General features: G+C 42.0%; 1 protein-coding gene across 2 annotated transcripts in view; it reads left to right on the top strand.

Annotated features, from left to right (window-relative positions):
* The window catches only part of HEATR3 (HEAT repeat containing 3), a 603,471-nt gene that overhangs the window by 489,317 nt on the left and 96,369 nt on the right, over window positions 1-17,785 (top strand). For both annotated transcript variants that reach the window (XM_044081978.1, XM_044081979.1), the window contains one exon: window positions 6,286-6,374. In XM_044081978.1, the coding sequence (XP_043937913.1) occupies window positions 6,286-6,374 (89 nt within the window). The remainder of the gene's footprint in view (window positions 1-6,285; window positions 6,375-17,785) is intronic.

Genomic DNA, 17,785 nt, shown 5'->3' on the forward strand with positions numbered 1-17,785 from the left:
TCCCTGTCACTATACACAGTATTGTATAGACTTCTTAAGGAAGACTTGTGTCTGGCTTACAGAGCAATCTCCAACCTAAACCTAATGAATTTGCTGCACATCTGTAAATTAAACGAGACTAGAGCTACCTGTTCCAGGGGCCTAAATATGGCCTACAACTTGAATTGGATGTACTGGAGGCACAGATTTGTCTCCAAGCAACTGCCGCATCTTTGGAATAGGCTGCCAATTCATGTGAAGTAGACCGCTTCTATGACACTGTTCAAAAGGAACCTGGATGAGTGGAAGGGGCACCATACGTTCTTACCGGGGATAGCACCCACAACACTCCTAGACATGGGCAGCCATTACTAAGTAAAATCATAGGTATTGACTAGTATCTATGGTATTACATTGGAGTGAAATGGGTAGGCTTGAAATGACCTCTAGGATAGCCTAGTAACCTCCCATGGTTCTATGAATACAAAGCAGTTGGGTTTAAGAAATGTGGCTGTATAAGAAAAAGTGGGAAAACTTGACTTTTGTTGTTAAACTTGTGGGGAAAGGAAAGGCATTTGCCTAATTTCATGTCATTAATGTTTGGAAGGACACTTAGAGGAAGGGAAGATGAAGGAAAAGGGTAACTGTAAGTAAAACAATTTATGCTCTTAACATTATTTCTGTAAATTTTTTCATGATGTAAACAGCATGTTTTTATAGTACAGTATTTTTAGTTATTGTATGTGATTGTATGCTAAAGTAAACAGATGCCTTTTAGGAATTACAAAGCAAAAAAGAGAGAAAAGCTAGACAAAAGCATGTTTAAGTTAATGGCTGTAATCTTGGATTGTTGAGGTGGTGGATGGGGTGCAAAAGTACACAGATCATAATATATGTAGAGCTGCTATGTTTTCTCTTACTTTTCCTGAGGTGAATGTCTGGATTAAGATACTTTGCTTAATCTAATGCTAATGACAAGTTTTAAGTGGAAACAAGAAAATAAGAAGACACTGAATGCAATGAAAAAATTTCCTTTAGCAATAAATGCTTCAGCGCTTGTTGTTACTAGCCTGTAGCTGAGGACTACACTTTCTTCTTAAATGTTCATGGAGATGAGTTGGATTATAGGGCAATAAAAAGTCAAAACCCTGGTTTCTTTGTGACTAAAAGTAAATGGTTTCTGAAGGCATACATATTGTTTTTCATGAAAACACCAATTAGTGTAAGTAGGAATACAGACAAGTCTTTGTGTGGATAACCTCAACTTTAGGTTAGATAAGGCCTATGATTGCAGCTGTCTGTTTGGGCCATTTGTTCCTATTAGGAGAGTTAAACTTCATTATTTGAATATGTACATAGTTTTGAGTGTTTACATTAAGCTAACAGGTTATGGGGAGTTCTGGGACTGTTTTTTTTCATTAAAAGCAAGTCTTGTAAAATGTGGCACAGTGAAATTGAGATAAGAAAAACACTGTATGAAGGATAAACTTTCCAAACATTAGTGGGAGCATGCATCACAAAAGCTGGAAGTAGATATTTAAAAAAACTGTCTTATGTAACAGGTGGGAATAATGGCTTATTTATCATAATGGCAACATTTTCCATATTGTCTTGGAAGGTTCATGGTCTCTCAGGTATAGACAAAAAGGAAGGAATATTTTATTATATTAATATATGCAGAGTGCAAATAGCAGTGCTACAGTGCACACGTTTGGAAAGAACTGAGAATTTGATAAAGGATTTCAGAGTGAATGTTCAGCAAAATATCAAAGACGAAGGAAAAGAGGAGTACTTACATTAATTAAGAGGAGCTCCAAAACTGATGAGCTCCAAAACTGATAGAAGAGGGAAAATAATGGTAAATTTGTGGTAGTAAAGGACTACTGCCAAGGGACAAGGATTATGTTGGCATATATTTATATTCCACCTAAAACTGCTATTATGAAGCTTAGGAACATTTTGGAAGTAGTAATCAACATTCAGCAAGAAATATTACTTATAGGTGGTACTGGATTTTTATTTGTAGCAAAGAGGATGTATCTGGGGCCTAGAAGTGAAAATATAACAAAGGAGGGTATATTTCCAAAGAAATTTATTAAAATATTTGATCTGGAAGAAGATAATTCAGTAGGAGGAATTCTGAGAGAATGTTCATATTATTCCCCAAGGTACAGTAACTGGACTAGACTAGATAGAAGTTATATTTCACAGGAACATGTGCATTTAAATGAGAGCGTTGAAACATATCTAATAAGTATTTCAGATCATGTGCCAATCAACAACTAAGATTATAATGCAGCATAGTGAAGTAAATGTGGGGCAATGGTGCTTCCACACTCAGTTGTTAAAAAGAGAGGAATTTAAGGAATGGATAATAGAAATAATTCAGGAGTTATTAGGGAAGATGGAAAGTACTCCAGATGTTACAGCTAATGAGTGGGATAAAATTAAAGTGAGTTTAAAAATAGGGTAGAAATAAAAGTAAAAAAGAGAAGGTTTCGAAGAAACATGAATTATTTAGAGGGACTGACAAAGGTTAAAGTAATGCCGAATAAGTTGGATCTTGCAGAACCAAAAAGAGCCACATCTGCAGAGTGCTAAAGGGAAAATAAAGGAATACCTTCGATAATATGCATGAGTTTAGAAAGATTGCTCTTAAGCAACTATGTTTTGGTAGTAACCCCAGAGCACAAAAAATTTTGGCACAATGATTTAGGCAATAGAAAGAAAAAAGGGTTATTGCCAAACTGAGGGATCCTTTAATAAGAAAAGTAAAACAAGTGATCCTGTAGCGGGATTAGATACATTTTGGAAATTTTATGAAAACATGTTTAAAGCAGAGAAATGGGGAAATCAAGAAAAAGCACAAATGGAAATATTTAAGGAATACTTGAATAAACGCCAAGGTTAGAGGTAAATGAGGCTCAACAATTAAAAGTTAAGATATGAGGAGATGAGATAAAAATGGTGATGTATAACCAATCGTCTGGAAAGTGTCCAGGAATACCTGTTATTCCGGTGGAAGTTTGGAAGCTATAAGGAAAAAAGTAATAAAGATCTGGAAGGTTTTGTTTAACAGTATTTTAAAAGAAGTATTTACATTCTGGAAAAAAGCTGCAGTGACTGTAATACCTAAAGATGGTAAAGATCCCTCAGACCCAGCTTCGTGTAGGCACATTTCCATTTTAAACCATGATTATAAAGTGTTTGTCTAGAATGATTAAAAGAGTGGCAAAGGTGTTACCAAAATTGACAGATGTGGATCAGTTTGGTTTTGTACAGGGGAGGCAAATATTTGACAACATTAATAGAACAATAATGATGATTCAGAGGGAAGCAGAATGTCCGAAAACACCTCTGCTGTTGCTGGGTCTTGCCTTAGAGAAAGCATTCGACAGCGTAAGCTGGGATTATATATGAGTAAGGCAGTAGGAGCATTTGCATTCTGTGATACATCATTCTAATTAACCTTGTTATTGTGTGGGGGATTGGAGGCAAAAATCAAAGTAGGAGGGTTCCTTTCTAGTAAATTGTGTCTGAACAGAGGAACCAGGCAGGGGTGTTTTCTTTTCCATTTGTCGTTTGCGATATGTTTAGAACCATGGGCAAAGAAAATAAGGGAGTCAGAAATTCAAGGGTATAATTGGTATGGCAATCAGGAAAAGGTGACTTTGTTTGCAGACAATATTACTTTGTTCCTGATAAAACCGGAAAATGACATGTCAGTGTTGTGGAACATTCTAAGATAGTTCCAGGTTTTTTGGGATACAAAATTAATTATGCTAAAACAAAGGCCATAGATTTAAACTATGTACCCAAACATTAATTGGTTCAGCAATACCCATATTTATGAAGTATTTAGGAGTATGAGTGAAAAAGTATTCGGTTATGGCAGCTAAGGTTATGGGGGGATAGACTAAAAAGATGATACAAAATCTGAGAAACTGGAAGCTCTTGCCTATTGATATGGATAGCAAGCTATAAGCTGTAAAATGTTTTTAGTACCTTGAGGTTTATACACAGGTCAGGCATATGTTTATTTGACCAGAGGAGAAGTTGTGGCTAGGAATTAGAGTTGAAAGATTTTATCTCTGTGGGTAAGAGTGCACGAGTCAAACGGGATAAGTTGATCTTTCCTGTAGAGCAATGTTGTTTAAGATTACCTGATTTGAAGGGATATTTTAGAGCTGCACAGTTAAGACTCTTATATACAGCATGAATAGAAAGCTACAATTCAAACAAAGTAGAAAGCGATGATGATGAATTGGGGGGAAATTCAATTAGTAAGGAGAGAGTGGGATTTTGGATGCTAATCCTTTAGGAGAATAATGGTCCTACAGAATATTATATTCATAAAGTAGCAAAAAGTATACTAAATTAAGGCAACACAGGAATGGGGAAAGGAGGTTCTGCTAATAGGAATGACTGCAATTAGGGGTACAGAGAATAGGCAAGAGGGGGCTGGAATTCACTGGAGGAACCTGGCAGAGGAACCAAGGTATTGGTAACAAATAGTTATAGAGGGAAAGGTAATAGAATGGAAGGAGGCCAAGAAGACATTTGGACTGCAGGCTAGAGACCACATTTCCTATCAGAGATTGATATCAGAGTGTAGGCTAAAGACACAGGGATAGGGGAATCCTATGTGCAAGACCTGCACTTGTTCAAGGTTTTAGTTAAATCTCGAAAAGAAGCTGCTGTTAAAAAAGGGTGAGTTAGTAGGGCATATCCACAGGAATCAATCCAAGGTGGAATGAAAAGTTTGGAAAGAGAGATTAGATCAGCAGTTCACAAAGCACAATTAAAGATGGGAGGGTATATTTATGGTTCCCAATGTGCATCCAACTGTGGAAGATTTGGGATTTTTGCATGGCATTATTTACATAGGTACTTTTATACTCTGAGCAGACTCCAAAGAGTTTTTTCTCAAATAGATGACAAATGTTGGAGGTATGACTGGGAAGGAGGTACCTCGTGGCATGTTTTTGGAGTGTAATGAGTTGACAGACTTTAAAAAATTCCCTACAGACTACTCTTGTCAGTAATACTGGGCGAGCTAAGGAAATAGTTTTTTTGAGCTGGGATACAGGATCTGAATTGGCTAGGCATATTAAGGCCTTGTTAAGTTTAATTCTGGCGGCTACCAAAAAAAGAAATTACTAGAAAATGGAAATCAAAGTCTAAACCAGCCATACTTGAAGTAGTGAATTTTGTAACGGAGTTAAAATAACAGGAAGTGGGATCTTTACGAAAGGGTAGGTGTAAATGACATAGAAAAAAATGATAATTGTGGGAACAATACATGCAGAAAAATGTTTTGGAGGAGGAGTGAGGTTTAAGAAAAAAGAATTTAACAATTTTTGTAACGTTGGATTGATTATATTATATTGAAGAATATACGTTATGTGTAATGTTTGTAAAGGTGAACTTGGTAATATGATTTGTTTACTTTTATATAAATGTTAAGTTTGCTTATGTCACAAATGTTAATTCAAAAAAGGTTTTTTAAAAAATATTTATATTTCTTCTGGCCGTATGAATTCTTTGTAAACAGATGGGAAGAGGTGGAGGCAATGACAAGTCTATTTTCTTGGGGTCAAAGATCTGTGCAGGTGGTGATTACTGTCCTAAAATTAAAAGATGCTTTTTTCTTAGAAGGACGACTATGGAAAATATAGGTATGATTTTAAAGTGCGAAGACAAAACCTTGTCAGCAGAGGTGTGTATAGTCAAAAGCTGTCATTTTCTTCTTGGGCATCTGTTCTAAGCATTTTGGACTGGGAAACATTTTATTTTGGAGTAGTCTGTGTTTCCAGAGTGAGTGCCATTTCACCTGTAAACTGAGGTACACCTTAAAAAGAGAAGTGTACAAAAAAAAACCCTGCAGCACTGAATCTGAAATATTTGCCCTTACTCTGCGTGTTTTCCTTTCTGTTTAGTTTATAGGGAATGTTTGCCTCTTCAGTTTGCATTACATTCTGCATATTTCTACCTCTCAGTGGAGGCACATCTGTATCATTTAGTTTCTTGTCTGCTGGAGTAGGTTTGTGAGAAAAGTGAAACCACTTGCACATGAGATTAGTATTTTTTGTTTGATATTAAAAAAAGCCCACTGTGTACAGCAGAATACAGGCTTTGAGAAATCTGCTGTGCAGTGCTGCCCCCTTGTGGTACAGGTTCCAAAATAGTATTGTAAGTTTCTGTAGTTTAATGTCTTTCTTCTCCTGGCTTTACTATACCTTGTCCTGTTGCTGAAAGTACTGGGAATTCACAGCAGTGTAATTATGCATATTTTATCTTTAACAGAGATTCTGAAACAAGAAGAATTCTTGGAAGCCATAAGTAGTGCAGTACGGTCCTTGCTACAAATTTTGGCCTCTAAAAATATACCTCAGGTAAATGGTTGAGCGTTTCTTAAAAATGCTTTTTAGTATTTCATATATTTGGAAGTCATCTTTGTACGAATAAACTGCTCAAAGTGTTTTGCATCTGAGGAAGAATAATCTGCTTAAGAACAGGCACACACACACACACACACACACACACACACACACACACACACACACACACACACACACACACACACACACACACACACACATATTTGTTTTGTAAATGTAGTGGCACATTGTCAAAAGAACTAGGTGAAGGTTTGATTCAGTCTTTCAGCTACATTTAAAAATAAGGGGGGGGGAGTGCTAAGCTTCTTTCACTTAGCATCCCATTGGTTCCTCAGTTCAGAGAGAATCTGTGTCTTTTGTAGATGTGAAGGGTTCAGAAATTTTTGTTATTTGACTGTTTATCTTCCTTGTGTAGGCAGGTGTGAATAAGTCTGTCATCACAGTCTGAAACACTAGAGAGTGTACCACCAGTCTGTAATCCCAGCTAGAGGGGTGTGCCCTCTTTTTCATGTTTGAGCTCTCAGACATTTATGCTTGTGGAGCGTGGACCACACGCCTTTTCCAGGATGGGGGAGTTGACATTGGCTGGTTATTCTGTCCCTACCATCCAAGTACCTTTACCTGCTACTGAAACCTTGATGTGCTGGATGAGAGTCATGGCTTCATTTCTTTGTATCATGGAGACAGAAGGGAGGTATATTTGTGAAAGATGACTAAACAAGATTTTGCAAGTGTAATTCATGTTTGGCATAGCAGAAATCTGTTTTTGGAATTTGTCTTAAATTATTGTCTGGAGCTTGTTTTAAAATGAAGTATCCACTTTGGAGAAAGTGTGTGAAACCTACGCTGAATTGAGGTTTCCATGTGACCAAAGATGTGTGTGCACTTTTTTGTTTGTTTGTTTATGTGCATTTGTGGAAGGTGCAGGGGACTTGCCCCCACCCTGAAAAAAAAAAAAAAAATTAAACATTTTTAGTTGGATAAATTTCACTGTATGACGTTTCTGTTTGGAATTCAAATAAAAGGTCTTCCGGTAAAAGTGTCTTTCAGACATTTAAATTCAGTCATTTGAGGTTCAGCAAAATTGTCTTTCAGGAAAATTTCTTATGTATGGTTTCCCTACACGAATGTGAGTGTTGATTATTTGGCTCACTATTCGTTGCAAATTGCATAGCAAAATGGTGAGCCAAAAAAAAATTAAAAACCTTATCTTATTTGTTTCAGGCGAGCAAGCCTTACTGCACCTTCCCAAAGTAATACATACTAATTCCATGGTCACACTACAGTGAAGAAGAGAGGAAAATCACCCCAAATGTACACTGCTAGTTTGCACAGTTCAGTATAATACATTGTGGTGAAACTCATTGCGACATTACATTTTCTTACTAAAGCTGTTCAGGAGATGTAGTAGCACAATCACATAGGAAAGCCAGTATATAGATAGATAATACATATAAAATATATGTAAAGTGAGTGTAATTGGATTGGTTGAGTGTTTTTGTCTGGTTGAACAGAAAAAAGCTGGTACACCACATTGAAGTTTCTTACTGAAGTATGACCTCTGAGTTGGTTTATAAAAGTTGCTGAGGGTATAAGTACTTACACGAGTGCATGGATCGTGCTATCCCACACAGAACCAAGATGCTATCCTCCAAAAAAAGGAAGCCAATCTGGTGGTCCCCTGCCATAAGCAAACTGTAGAACAGAAGGAAGAAACTGTTGCAAAAGAGAGTAAAATCCCATGAGTGGAGGAGCTCCCTGGTCAGCTTCAGTAAGAAGCTGAGATCCCTTATAAGATCCTACAAAGCTAGCTACGAAAACAAAATCGCCACTAAATCCAAGAACAACCACAAAGCATTCTATAACTATGTCAAGAATCTAGATGACAACACCCAGATCTGCTCTGAGTTACAGCACAAAGGCACGAAAATTACAGAACCAACTGATACTGCCAACATCCTGGCAGATCGGTTCAGTGTTAACTTTACCCCCCCCCCCCTCACCCCCTAAAGGGCCCATATCTATACAGGAAGAATGCAGAGTCCCTGTAATCACAACTACGCAGGAAAAAGCTGCACTCTCTAAAGCCAAAAACACAGCATCCATGGGACCGGACAACATCCCAGGCTGTGTTTTACACGAACTTCAGAACAAACTGGCTCCCCACTTAAGCACTATGTTCAGTAATAGCCTCACATCAGGCTTTGTGCCCACTGAATGGCGCACAGCAACAGTTATCCCACTCCACAAAGGGGGAGCCACCACTGATCCCGGGAACTATCGACCTATTAGCCTGACGAGCCTGGTCTGCAAGACCATGGAACGTATCATCATGGAACTCATAAACAAAGACATTGGTAACCTCCAAACTCTGGATCCCACCCAGTTTGGGTTTGTGAAAGGCAGATCATGCCTCCTGAACCTGATTGACCTCTTTGAGGCAGTCACCAAAGCCATGGATGAGGGTAAGGTGGTTCACACAGCCTATCTTGACCTCGCCAAGGCTTTCAACACCATCCCCCATTCTGGAATTATAGCTAAACTCACTAAACTAGGTATAAATCCCTACGTCACAAGGTGGGTTGCCAACTGGCTCACTGACAGAACCCACACTGCAAAAGTTGCAGACTGCAAATCTGACCTCAAAGCAGTGACAAGTGGAGTACCACAGGGTTCCGTCCTGGGACTTCTCCTGTTTGGTATCTACTTCTCTGAAGTATAGACTAACACAGAAGGCCTCTGGCTAATGAAGTTCGCAGATGACTGCAAACTAGGAGCTATAGTCAAGTACCCAAATGATGTGGACAGTCCTACAGAAGGGCCTCACTGAGACAGATGCCTGGTGTCAGAGCCATGGCCTCAAGCTCAATGCCAAAAAGTGCAGTGTCATCCCCTTTGGCAAAAACTCTGTACCCATGAACTACCACATAGACAGCAATCTACTTAACACCGAATGCTTGATAAGAGACCTTGGGACCCAGGTGGACAGTAGTCTCTCCTTTGATAGTCACATCGCCACAGTAGTCAGGAAGTCCTTCTACGTAGCATACCTCATCATAAAAGGGTTCTCATCCAGGAAAAAAGAGGTCATTGTTCCCCTCTACTCGAAACTGCTTAGACCCATTATAGAGTACAGTATCCCTTTTGGAATGTACCTCACAAGACATCTGCAGCAGCTGGAAAGGCCACAGAAGTACCTCACAAAGAGGATTACTGGCCTCAAACAAATGCCCTACACTGACTGCCTCAAAAAACTCCAGTTTTACTCCGTAGCATATCGCCTACTCCGAGGTGATCTCTGCCTAACATATAAAGCTGTGTCAAACCCAGAGCTGTTGGACATGCTACACCTAAAGAAATCCCAATTCCTCCGAGCTACATGCTCTAGGGACCCAAACCTTATCACCACAATAAGCAGGACACGCTGGAGGGATAGATTCCTGTCCCAGAGACTTTCTATACTCTGGAACAAGCTACCCATGTCTATGTCAAGCAAAGTTTTTCATTAGCACTCTTCAAGAAAAATCTTGGAGTGGATGGGAACTAGGAAATACACCCCGGGGATCACTTCTGTGTCTCTGCTGGACAGTGGCACAGGAAAATAACTTTCTTGGGTGGCGTAAGCTATGGTACCTTGCTGGCTAGGCTTACGTAGGCCCTTGGGCTGATACCCTATAGGTTCATAGGTAGGTACTAGGCTATTGCCCCCTTCACAAAAACAAGAAGTTATGTACTCACCATAATGTTTGATGTATGTAGTCCATCTCACCTCACATTCTTACCCGTGGGTTTGGAGCTAAACCTCGGTTCTGACTCTGCCATACTCTAGCTTGAAGTCTTTCAATTGGCTGGGTTAAGAAGGTATCCCATGCTGCACTGCTCCCTTTCCCCAGATCTTGTTTGCTGCAAGCTAATCATTCACTCCTCCACACACAACAACATATAGAGAAGGAAGAACATACTAACCAGAAAGGAATTTGAAACCATACCTAACCCATACGTCCTCCAGGATGGGGGAAGGAGGGGGGGTATGTAAGAATGTGAGGTGAGATGGACTACATACATCAAACGCTATGGTGAGTACATAACTACTTGATGTTATGTAGTCCAATCTCGCCTACATTCTTACCCGTGGGACAGCATCCCCAGCACCTGAATCCTGGGAGGCTCAGTGGAAAATACTCCTGAGCACTGTGGAACCAAAGGAAGACCTGCCTCTGGACACCAAATCCAACTTGCAGTGAGTAATAAAGGTGTGAGGAGATGCCCATGTAGCCGCAGCACAAATATCATCCAGGGCCTGAAAAGCTGTAGATGTAGACACAGATCAGGTAGAATGAGCCTTCACTCGAAATGATAAATCCTTGCCCACCTGAAGCATAAATGAATGAAATACAACTGGAAGTCCATCTGGACAAAGTGACTTTGGAAACAGGAGACCCTATCCTGTTTTCTGAAAATGAGATAAACAACTGATCCGATTTTCTGAGATCCTTCGTTCTATATAAATAAAATCGTAATTGTCTGTGCACATCCAGCTGATGAAATCTAAATTCTGCCTTGTTCGAGAACTCTGGAAAGAATACAGGTAGTTCAATGGATTGGTTTAGATTACTGACGGAAGCCACTTTAGGTAGGAAGGAAGGGTTAGGTCTGAGAGAAACCCTGTCCTTATGAAAAATCAAGTAAGGTGGTCGAACTGATAAGGCTTGAAGCTGCGAGACACGTTTGGCTGAAGTGATGGCTACTAAAAGATTGTCTTCCAAGTCAAATATTTTAAATCATAAGTGGTTGCAGGCTCGAAGGGGGGTGAAGTGAGATATTGTAGAACAAAATTTAAGTCCCAAGGCATAACTGGTTCAAAAACTGGAGGGTGAAGCAGCATAGTGCCCTTCAGGAATGCCTTACAAAGTCTGTGTGCCATGAGACTAGGCTCATCAGTGACATGAAAAGTGGAAATAGCCGCCAACTGGACTTTAATAGTTGCAGCCGCTGATCCTTGGTTGAAAAGCATGGAGGGGATCTCCAGGACTGACGAAATTGGAGCTGTATAATGATCAATTTGTCTTGCATGCGCCCAAATGGAAAATCTCTTCCATTTGCTGGAATGGATTTTTTCTGGTGGAAGGCTTATGGGAAGAATGCAGAATATAAACCACTTCCGGTGAAAAATGATGAAGCCTGACTAATGATGGAAGTGGAGGAGCCAGGCTGTCAGCCAGAGGGTCTGAAGAGAGGGATGGAGCTGCCCTGACATATGAGTTAGCAAATCTGGTTGAGGGTCCAGAATCCAGGGGGCGTCCACTAGGTAAGGATGGAGGAAGTGGAACCAAATTTGACGAGGCCAGTGTGGAGCAATCAGAATCATTCCGCTTCCCAAAGATTGCGCTTTCTGAATAACCTTTGAGGAACAGGAGGGAAGGCATACAGTAGACCGGAGGGCCAATCGTGAACTACAGCGTCCCAGGGTGTCTCCCCCTGAGGGAGAATAAGGGTGAAGTAGCTGCTGCATTTGGTATTGAGGGGGCTGGCAAATAGGTCACAGCAAGGCTGACCCCACCTGCAGAAAATCTTCTCCGCAACCTGATAGTTCAGGGACCACTCGTGAGGCATCAGAATCGCTCTGCTCAACCTGTTGGCAATCACATTAGACTTCCCCGGAATGTGCATTGCTACATGAAAATGTTGGGAAGCCACTGCCCACTGCCACACTCGCATGGCCTCTCTGCAAAGGTGATGTGACTTGGTTCCTCCCTATTTGTTTAGATACCATACCACCGACATATTGTCTGTGTGGATCGCAATTGTCCCGAGAGGAAGAAAGCTCGGAAGTGCTTGCAATGCTAGTAGCACTGCTCTCATCTCCAGGACATTGATATGCAGATGCATCTCGTGTTCCTGCCACGTGCCATGGATTTTCCTGCCTAGATAATGCCCCCCCCACCCACCCACCATATCTGGGAGGCGTCTGTGGTCACTGTGGCAACCGGAGGGGACGGAACGAAGAGTTTTCCCGCGTTGAGGTTGCTGGTGTGAAGCCACCAGTGTAGATCCTGTTTGCACCTGTCTGTGATTATTATGAGATGAGAAAGAGGAAGATGTTGCAGTGACCACTGGGCGAAGAGTAGCCATTGAAGGAGCCTCATATGTAGCCTCACCAAAGGAACCAGCATAATTGTAGCAGCCATCGTGCCCAACAATTTGAGGATCAATCTTGCCTTCACTCTTCTCAAAGGGAGTAATGTGTACATCTGGTGTTGTAAACTTTGAATCCTTTCTCTTGGTAAGAACGCCCTCATGCGAGGGCAACAAGGCAGACTTTTCCCAATTTAGAGTTATGCCTAATTGTTGACACAGATTGATTGTGGCATCTCTGGTTTGTAGGAGTAGATGCCTGGTGGTGGCAGAAAGGAGCCAGTCATCCAGGTATGGAAACACTTGGAATCCCTGACGTCTCAAGTGAGCCGTTACCACTGCCATGCATTTGGTGAACACCCTGGGGGCTGTGGTGAGACCAAAGGGCAGGGCGCGAAATTGAAAATGACTGGCTCCCAGCCGGAAGTGTAAATGACTTCTGGATGCTCTGTCCATCTTTATATGGTAGTAAGCATCCTTGAGGTCGATGGAGCACATCCACACTTCTTTTCCCTACAACGGGAGAATAGATTGCAACGTGATCATTTGGAGCTTGGACTTCTTTACATGGGTGTTCAATCTGCTGAGATCCAAAATGGGTCTCAGGTCCCCTGTTCTTTATGGCACCAAAAAGAATCTGGAGTAAGTCTCTGATCTAGTCTAAGGGGACAGGCTGGATGGCTCCTTTTTCTAGCAGCTTTAAAACCTCTGAAACTGCGGAATCCCTTTGATTGGGTGGAACATCAAGGATTTTTTTGATCGGAGGGGGAGCTGAAGAGAAGGGAATGCGATATCTTCTGAAAGTTATTTTTAATACCTATTGGTCCTGAGTTATACTTTGCCAGGCCTCTGCGTATAGTGAAATGCGACCCCCAACTAGCTCCGGAAATGCACAGTCGGGCCTCCCATCAGGAGCGCTGGTAGGGAGAACCACAAAAGGAATCGCGGTCTCCCTGGTTACGCAGGCCTCTTCTGCCCCTAGGGCGGCATCTACCAGAATTACCACCCCCTCTCCTGCCTCTGGAGGGGGACTCGCCTTGTGCGTCATGAAAAAATCTCTGTGATTTTTTTGAACCACATCTTCCCAACCCTCTGGGTCTTGGGATAAGGCCTAGAGGGTAGGGAAAAATGGACTCCCACAGCAGACAGAGTTTTTCCCTCTTGTTCGCACCTAGTGAGATTATCCTTCACCTTGGTTCCGAATAAGGAGTAACCATCAAACGGGGCGTTGGTGAACATAGACTTGAACGCCTCCGTGAAATTACAGAGGCTCATCCAGGAGTGTCTCCTAAGAGCAACTCCTGAACTCGCTGCCCTACCTGCTCCTTCGGCTGCATAAGATATCTGCCTCATGGAGGAGTTGGCAGTAGAGTTGAGGGTAGACATCTGAGCATTGACCTTCTGAGCTACCGCATCAGAAACGTTACCCTGCAGAGTATCTCCAAGCTCTTTCAGGAGATCTCTTTGGAGCCGTGTAAAATGAGATAAGTAATTCAGTGACCGCAGTGTAAAGGCCGCTGAAGAAAACATACGCTTCCCGTACCGGTCCATGGTCCTAGACTCCTTGTTTGGAGGATGGATGGTAGACGAACACTCAGCCAGTTCCTTCTTGGTGGCCGCTGCCACCACCATGGCATCTACAGGAACTCCCTTGGATAGAAACTCTTTGACAGAATTCAACAAGAATTTGTTGGGTCTCCTGGGGACTGATTCCACAGAGTCGGGGGTTTTCCACACCCTTCGACAAACCAGATCTAAAAGCTCGTCGAAGGGTGGAGACACCCAGGAGGCAGAGGGCTTAGCCCCAAAGGCATACAGGAATGCCGACTCCTCCTCGGAGGGAGCTTTGGAGGGCCAGTCACCCCTCTACTTCAAAATTTCCAGGATGTCAGAGAAAGAGACATCCTCGGAGGATGACTTGGGGGACCCCTCCAATTCCTCGAGGTCGGTGTCTGACATGAGGGACTCATCTTGGGAGTCAATGTGCTTCCACTTGCACGTTCTTTTTCTGGGTGGCTTTTCAGACAAAAACACTGAGGAGCCCTCAGAAATAAGGGGACCACTCATGGGAGTATCTTGAGGCCTTGGGTCTACGCTGTCGAAAGATAGAGGGCGATCAGAGACCCACACCGGAGCTGGAGGGGATAGAGTGTCAGTGCTAAATGATGTCGCTGAGGACCTGGCCAGTGCGCTCCGCATGGCCTCGAAAGCTGGTCCCCCCGGCTCTGAAGATCGACCAGCCGTGGAAGACCTCGGAGCAGAAGGGACAAGGTCCGAAGCCGATGGGGTCAGGCTTCCCCGAGCCGAAGCACCGAGAGGGAAGCTAGGAGCCGAAAAGCAACCCAAGGCCTCCCCCTCAGGTCTGACCGAGGAACCATGAGTCCTGGACCCCGTGGACGGAGCCGACAGGGTCGGAGCTGAAGCCGGAGCGATAAGCCAGGATGGCCATCGGAGCTGACCTAGGGACATCTGACGGCTCCGACCACTCCGGCTCCGAAAGCTGAGATTCGAACGGAGGAGTAGTATCGACGCTGGTTGGGTCACAGGCTCCGGAGCCGACTGGGCTGGAGCCAAAAACAATTTTGCCAGAATCGGTGACTGGAGAAGTCTCTGCACCACTCTATCTACATCCACATCTGAAAGAGTCCTGGAGGACCTAGAAGATAAGGAAGGAGTTCTAGACCTCCTCTCCAAAGGAGACCTATGAGGAGGAGAGACGGCCTAAAATCAGGAGTCCTGCTCCGAACTATCACCTCTGTAATCGGCTCCGAGGGACTTGGAGCCAAAGCAGATTCGGTCAATATACTAACTTCCTGCGGCTCTGAGGACAGTGGAGCCGAGGATGCCACAGAAGATTTCACTACTTTCTCCGGAGGCTCCGAGGATACAGATGGAGCCTGAGAATGCTTTTTTGCCTTAGAAGTTTTAGCCTTAGAGGGAGAGGACTTAAAGCTAGAACCCCTTCCCAAATCCTCCTCGAAGGAGGGTTTCAAAAGTCCTTTCAAAATTAGTTTGTTCTTCCTCTCCTGAAGAACACACAGGCTAAATGCATGGCAAAAAGTACAAGATTCCTGGAGGTGAATAGCCCCCAGACAATAAACACAGACAGAATGTCCATCAGTGATGGACATCTTACAATCACATTTAGAGCACTTCTTAAAGCCCGAGGGCTTATGCTCTTTCGTATCCTTAGACATGATGAAAGAAAAACCAACTGTTAATAACAGTCAACCGTTAATATATATAAAGCGCGGGAACTAAGCAAACCACAACAGACAAATACACAAGACCTCTAACTTAATCGGTCTCAACAGGAAACACAAGGAAAGACTAGGTCCTAAAATTTAAACGGTCCTAGCCCGAAGGATAGGTACCTACTAAACTAACAAGAAACACTGAAGAAGGGGCGGACTAGGTCCTCTAACTGAAATGGGCCTAGCCCGTAGGGGAAACAGTTAGCGGGACACCACAAAAGACAATAATACCAGAAACAACAATTTTTTTTTTTTACCAAGGGTTAGATAGTACACACACACAACACACAGCTATGAAAATAACTTTTTGTTTTTGAAGCAAAAACTGTCAAAGACAAAAAAGGTACTTAGCCACAGCCAAGAGTGAGACCATGTCCGAGCTATACGAGCAGCAAACGAGATCTGGGGAAAGGGAGCAGTGCAGCATGGGACACCTTCTTAGCCCAGCCAATTGAAAGACTTCGAGCTAGAGTATGGCCGAGTCGGAGCCGAGGTTTGCGGGTAAGAATGTAGGCGAGATTGGACTACATAACATCTAATGTTTATTGTATTTTCTTTTTTTTTGTTCAATAAGTCGAGTTTTGAGCATTTCTGCCCAACTAGAAAGATCCTCGGTGCATGCAACTTTAAAACATTGTGTACCCCCTGCTAATTAAATATACTAATGTCGAAATCTCACAGTCTCCAGAGAAAGGGAATATTCCCCACCCCAGTGGCTGTCAGTCTCACACACCTGTCAACTGTCTGTATAGTAGACCAAATGCAGTTGATTAAATGGATGTTGACCAAACTCCTTGTCAACCAAACCAACAGAACCCATAGATTTAGATATATAGATATAAACACGTCCAACCATCCACAACCCCTTTTACCCATTTATGCACATGCGCTGGGGGTGTCACTTCAACAATGTCAGTCTTCTAGAGCCAGTGTTCACATTGTCAGGTGGCTAGCCCTGCCACAGTTGTTCACCTACTGCATGACTTTGGGATGTGGGTGGAAAATGGAGCACCCTGGGAAAATGCACACAAATACAGGCAGGACATGTAGACTCTGCACAGAAGGAATTGAAATGGAGAACCCTTTGCTGTGTGTGTGTGTGTGTGTGTGTGTGTGTGTGTGTGTGTGTGTGTGTGTGTGTGTGTGTGTGTGTGTGTGTGTGTGTGTATATACATATATATATATATATATATATATATATATATATATATATATATATATATATATATATATATATATATATATATATATATATATATATATATATATATACACACACACACACATATATATACATATATATATATATATATATATAATATAATATACATATATATGTATCTGTATGCCTGCGCTGTATACACGTGTGTGTGTGTGTGTGTGTGTGTGTGAGTGTATATGCATGTAAATATATATATATATATATATATATATATATATATATATATATGGGTCATATGATCGACACACCATTTGATCGAAATTCATTTGGTCGACAGCTCATTTGGTCGACAACCAGTATTCAAAGCACTTAACAGGGATTTGCCCCCTCCCCAATGTTGTGCGACCCTAGAGTTGTTATAGTTGGGGGGGGGGGCAAAGCCCCCCACCTATTTTCATTTAAAAGCATGAAAATACAAGAAAAACTACACATTTTAAACGGAAATGCCAAAGCATTCATGGCATTCAGTTTTTTTTATAGCATATTGGTGCTCATACACCCTATCCCTGAAACGTCGTTCAGTCTTACCTACATAAAATGCTGTAAACATTTGGCATTTAGGTAGGTAAATGACCATCCTGGAATTACAGTTAAATTTTTTATGCAATCTGTGCTTAGCTTCGCGCACTGTGAAACTATTGCCCGCATCCATATACTTACAGAAATTGCAATTTTCACATTTGAACATCCCTATCATTCTAGTATTTAACAATATTTTGTTTTTCAAGAGGCATTTTAAGTTGTACCCCTTCCTATATGTTACCCTTGGAGTAATGACAAATTTATTGGGCATG

The sequence above is a fragment of the Protopterus annectens genome, chromosome 8.part1 (assembly GCF_019279795.1).
Source record: "Protopterus annectens isolate FY-2018-M chromosome 8.part1, PAN1.0, whole genome shotgun sequence".
Lineage (NCBI taxonomy): Eukaryota > Metazoa > Chordata > Ceratodontiformes > Protopteridae > Protopterus > Protopterus annectens.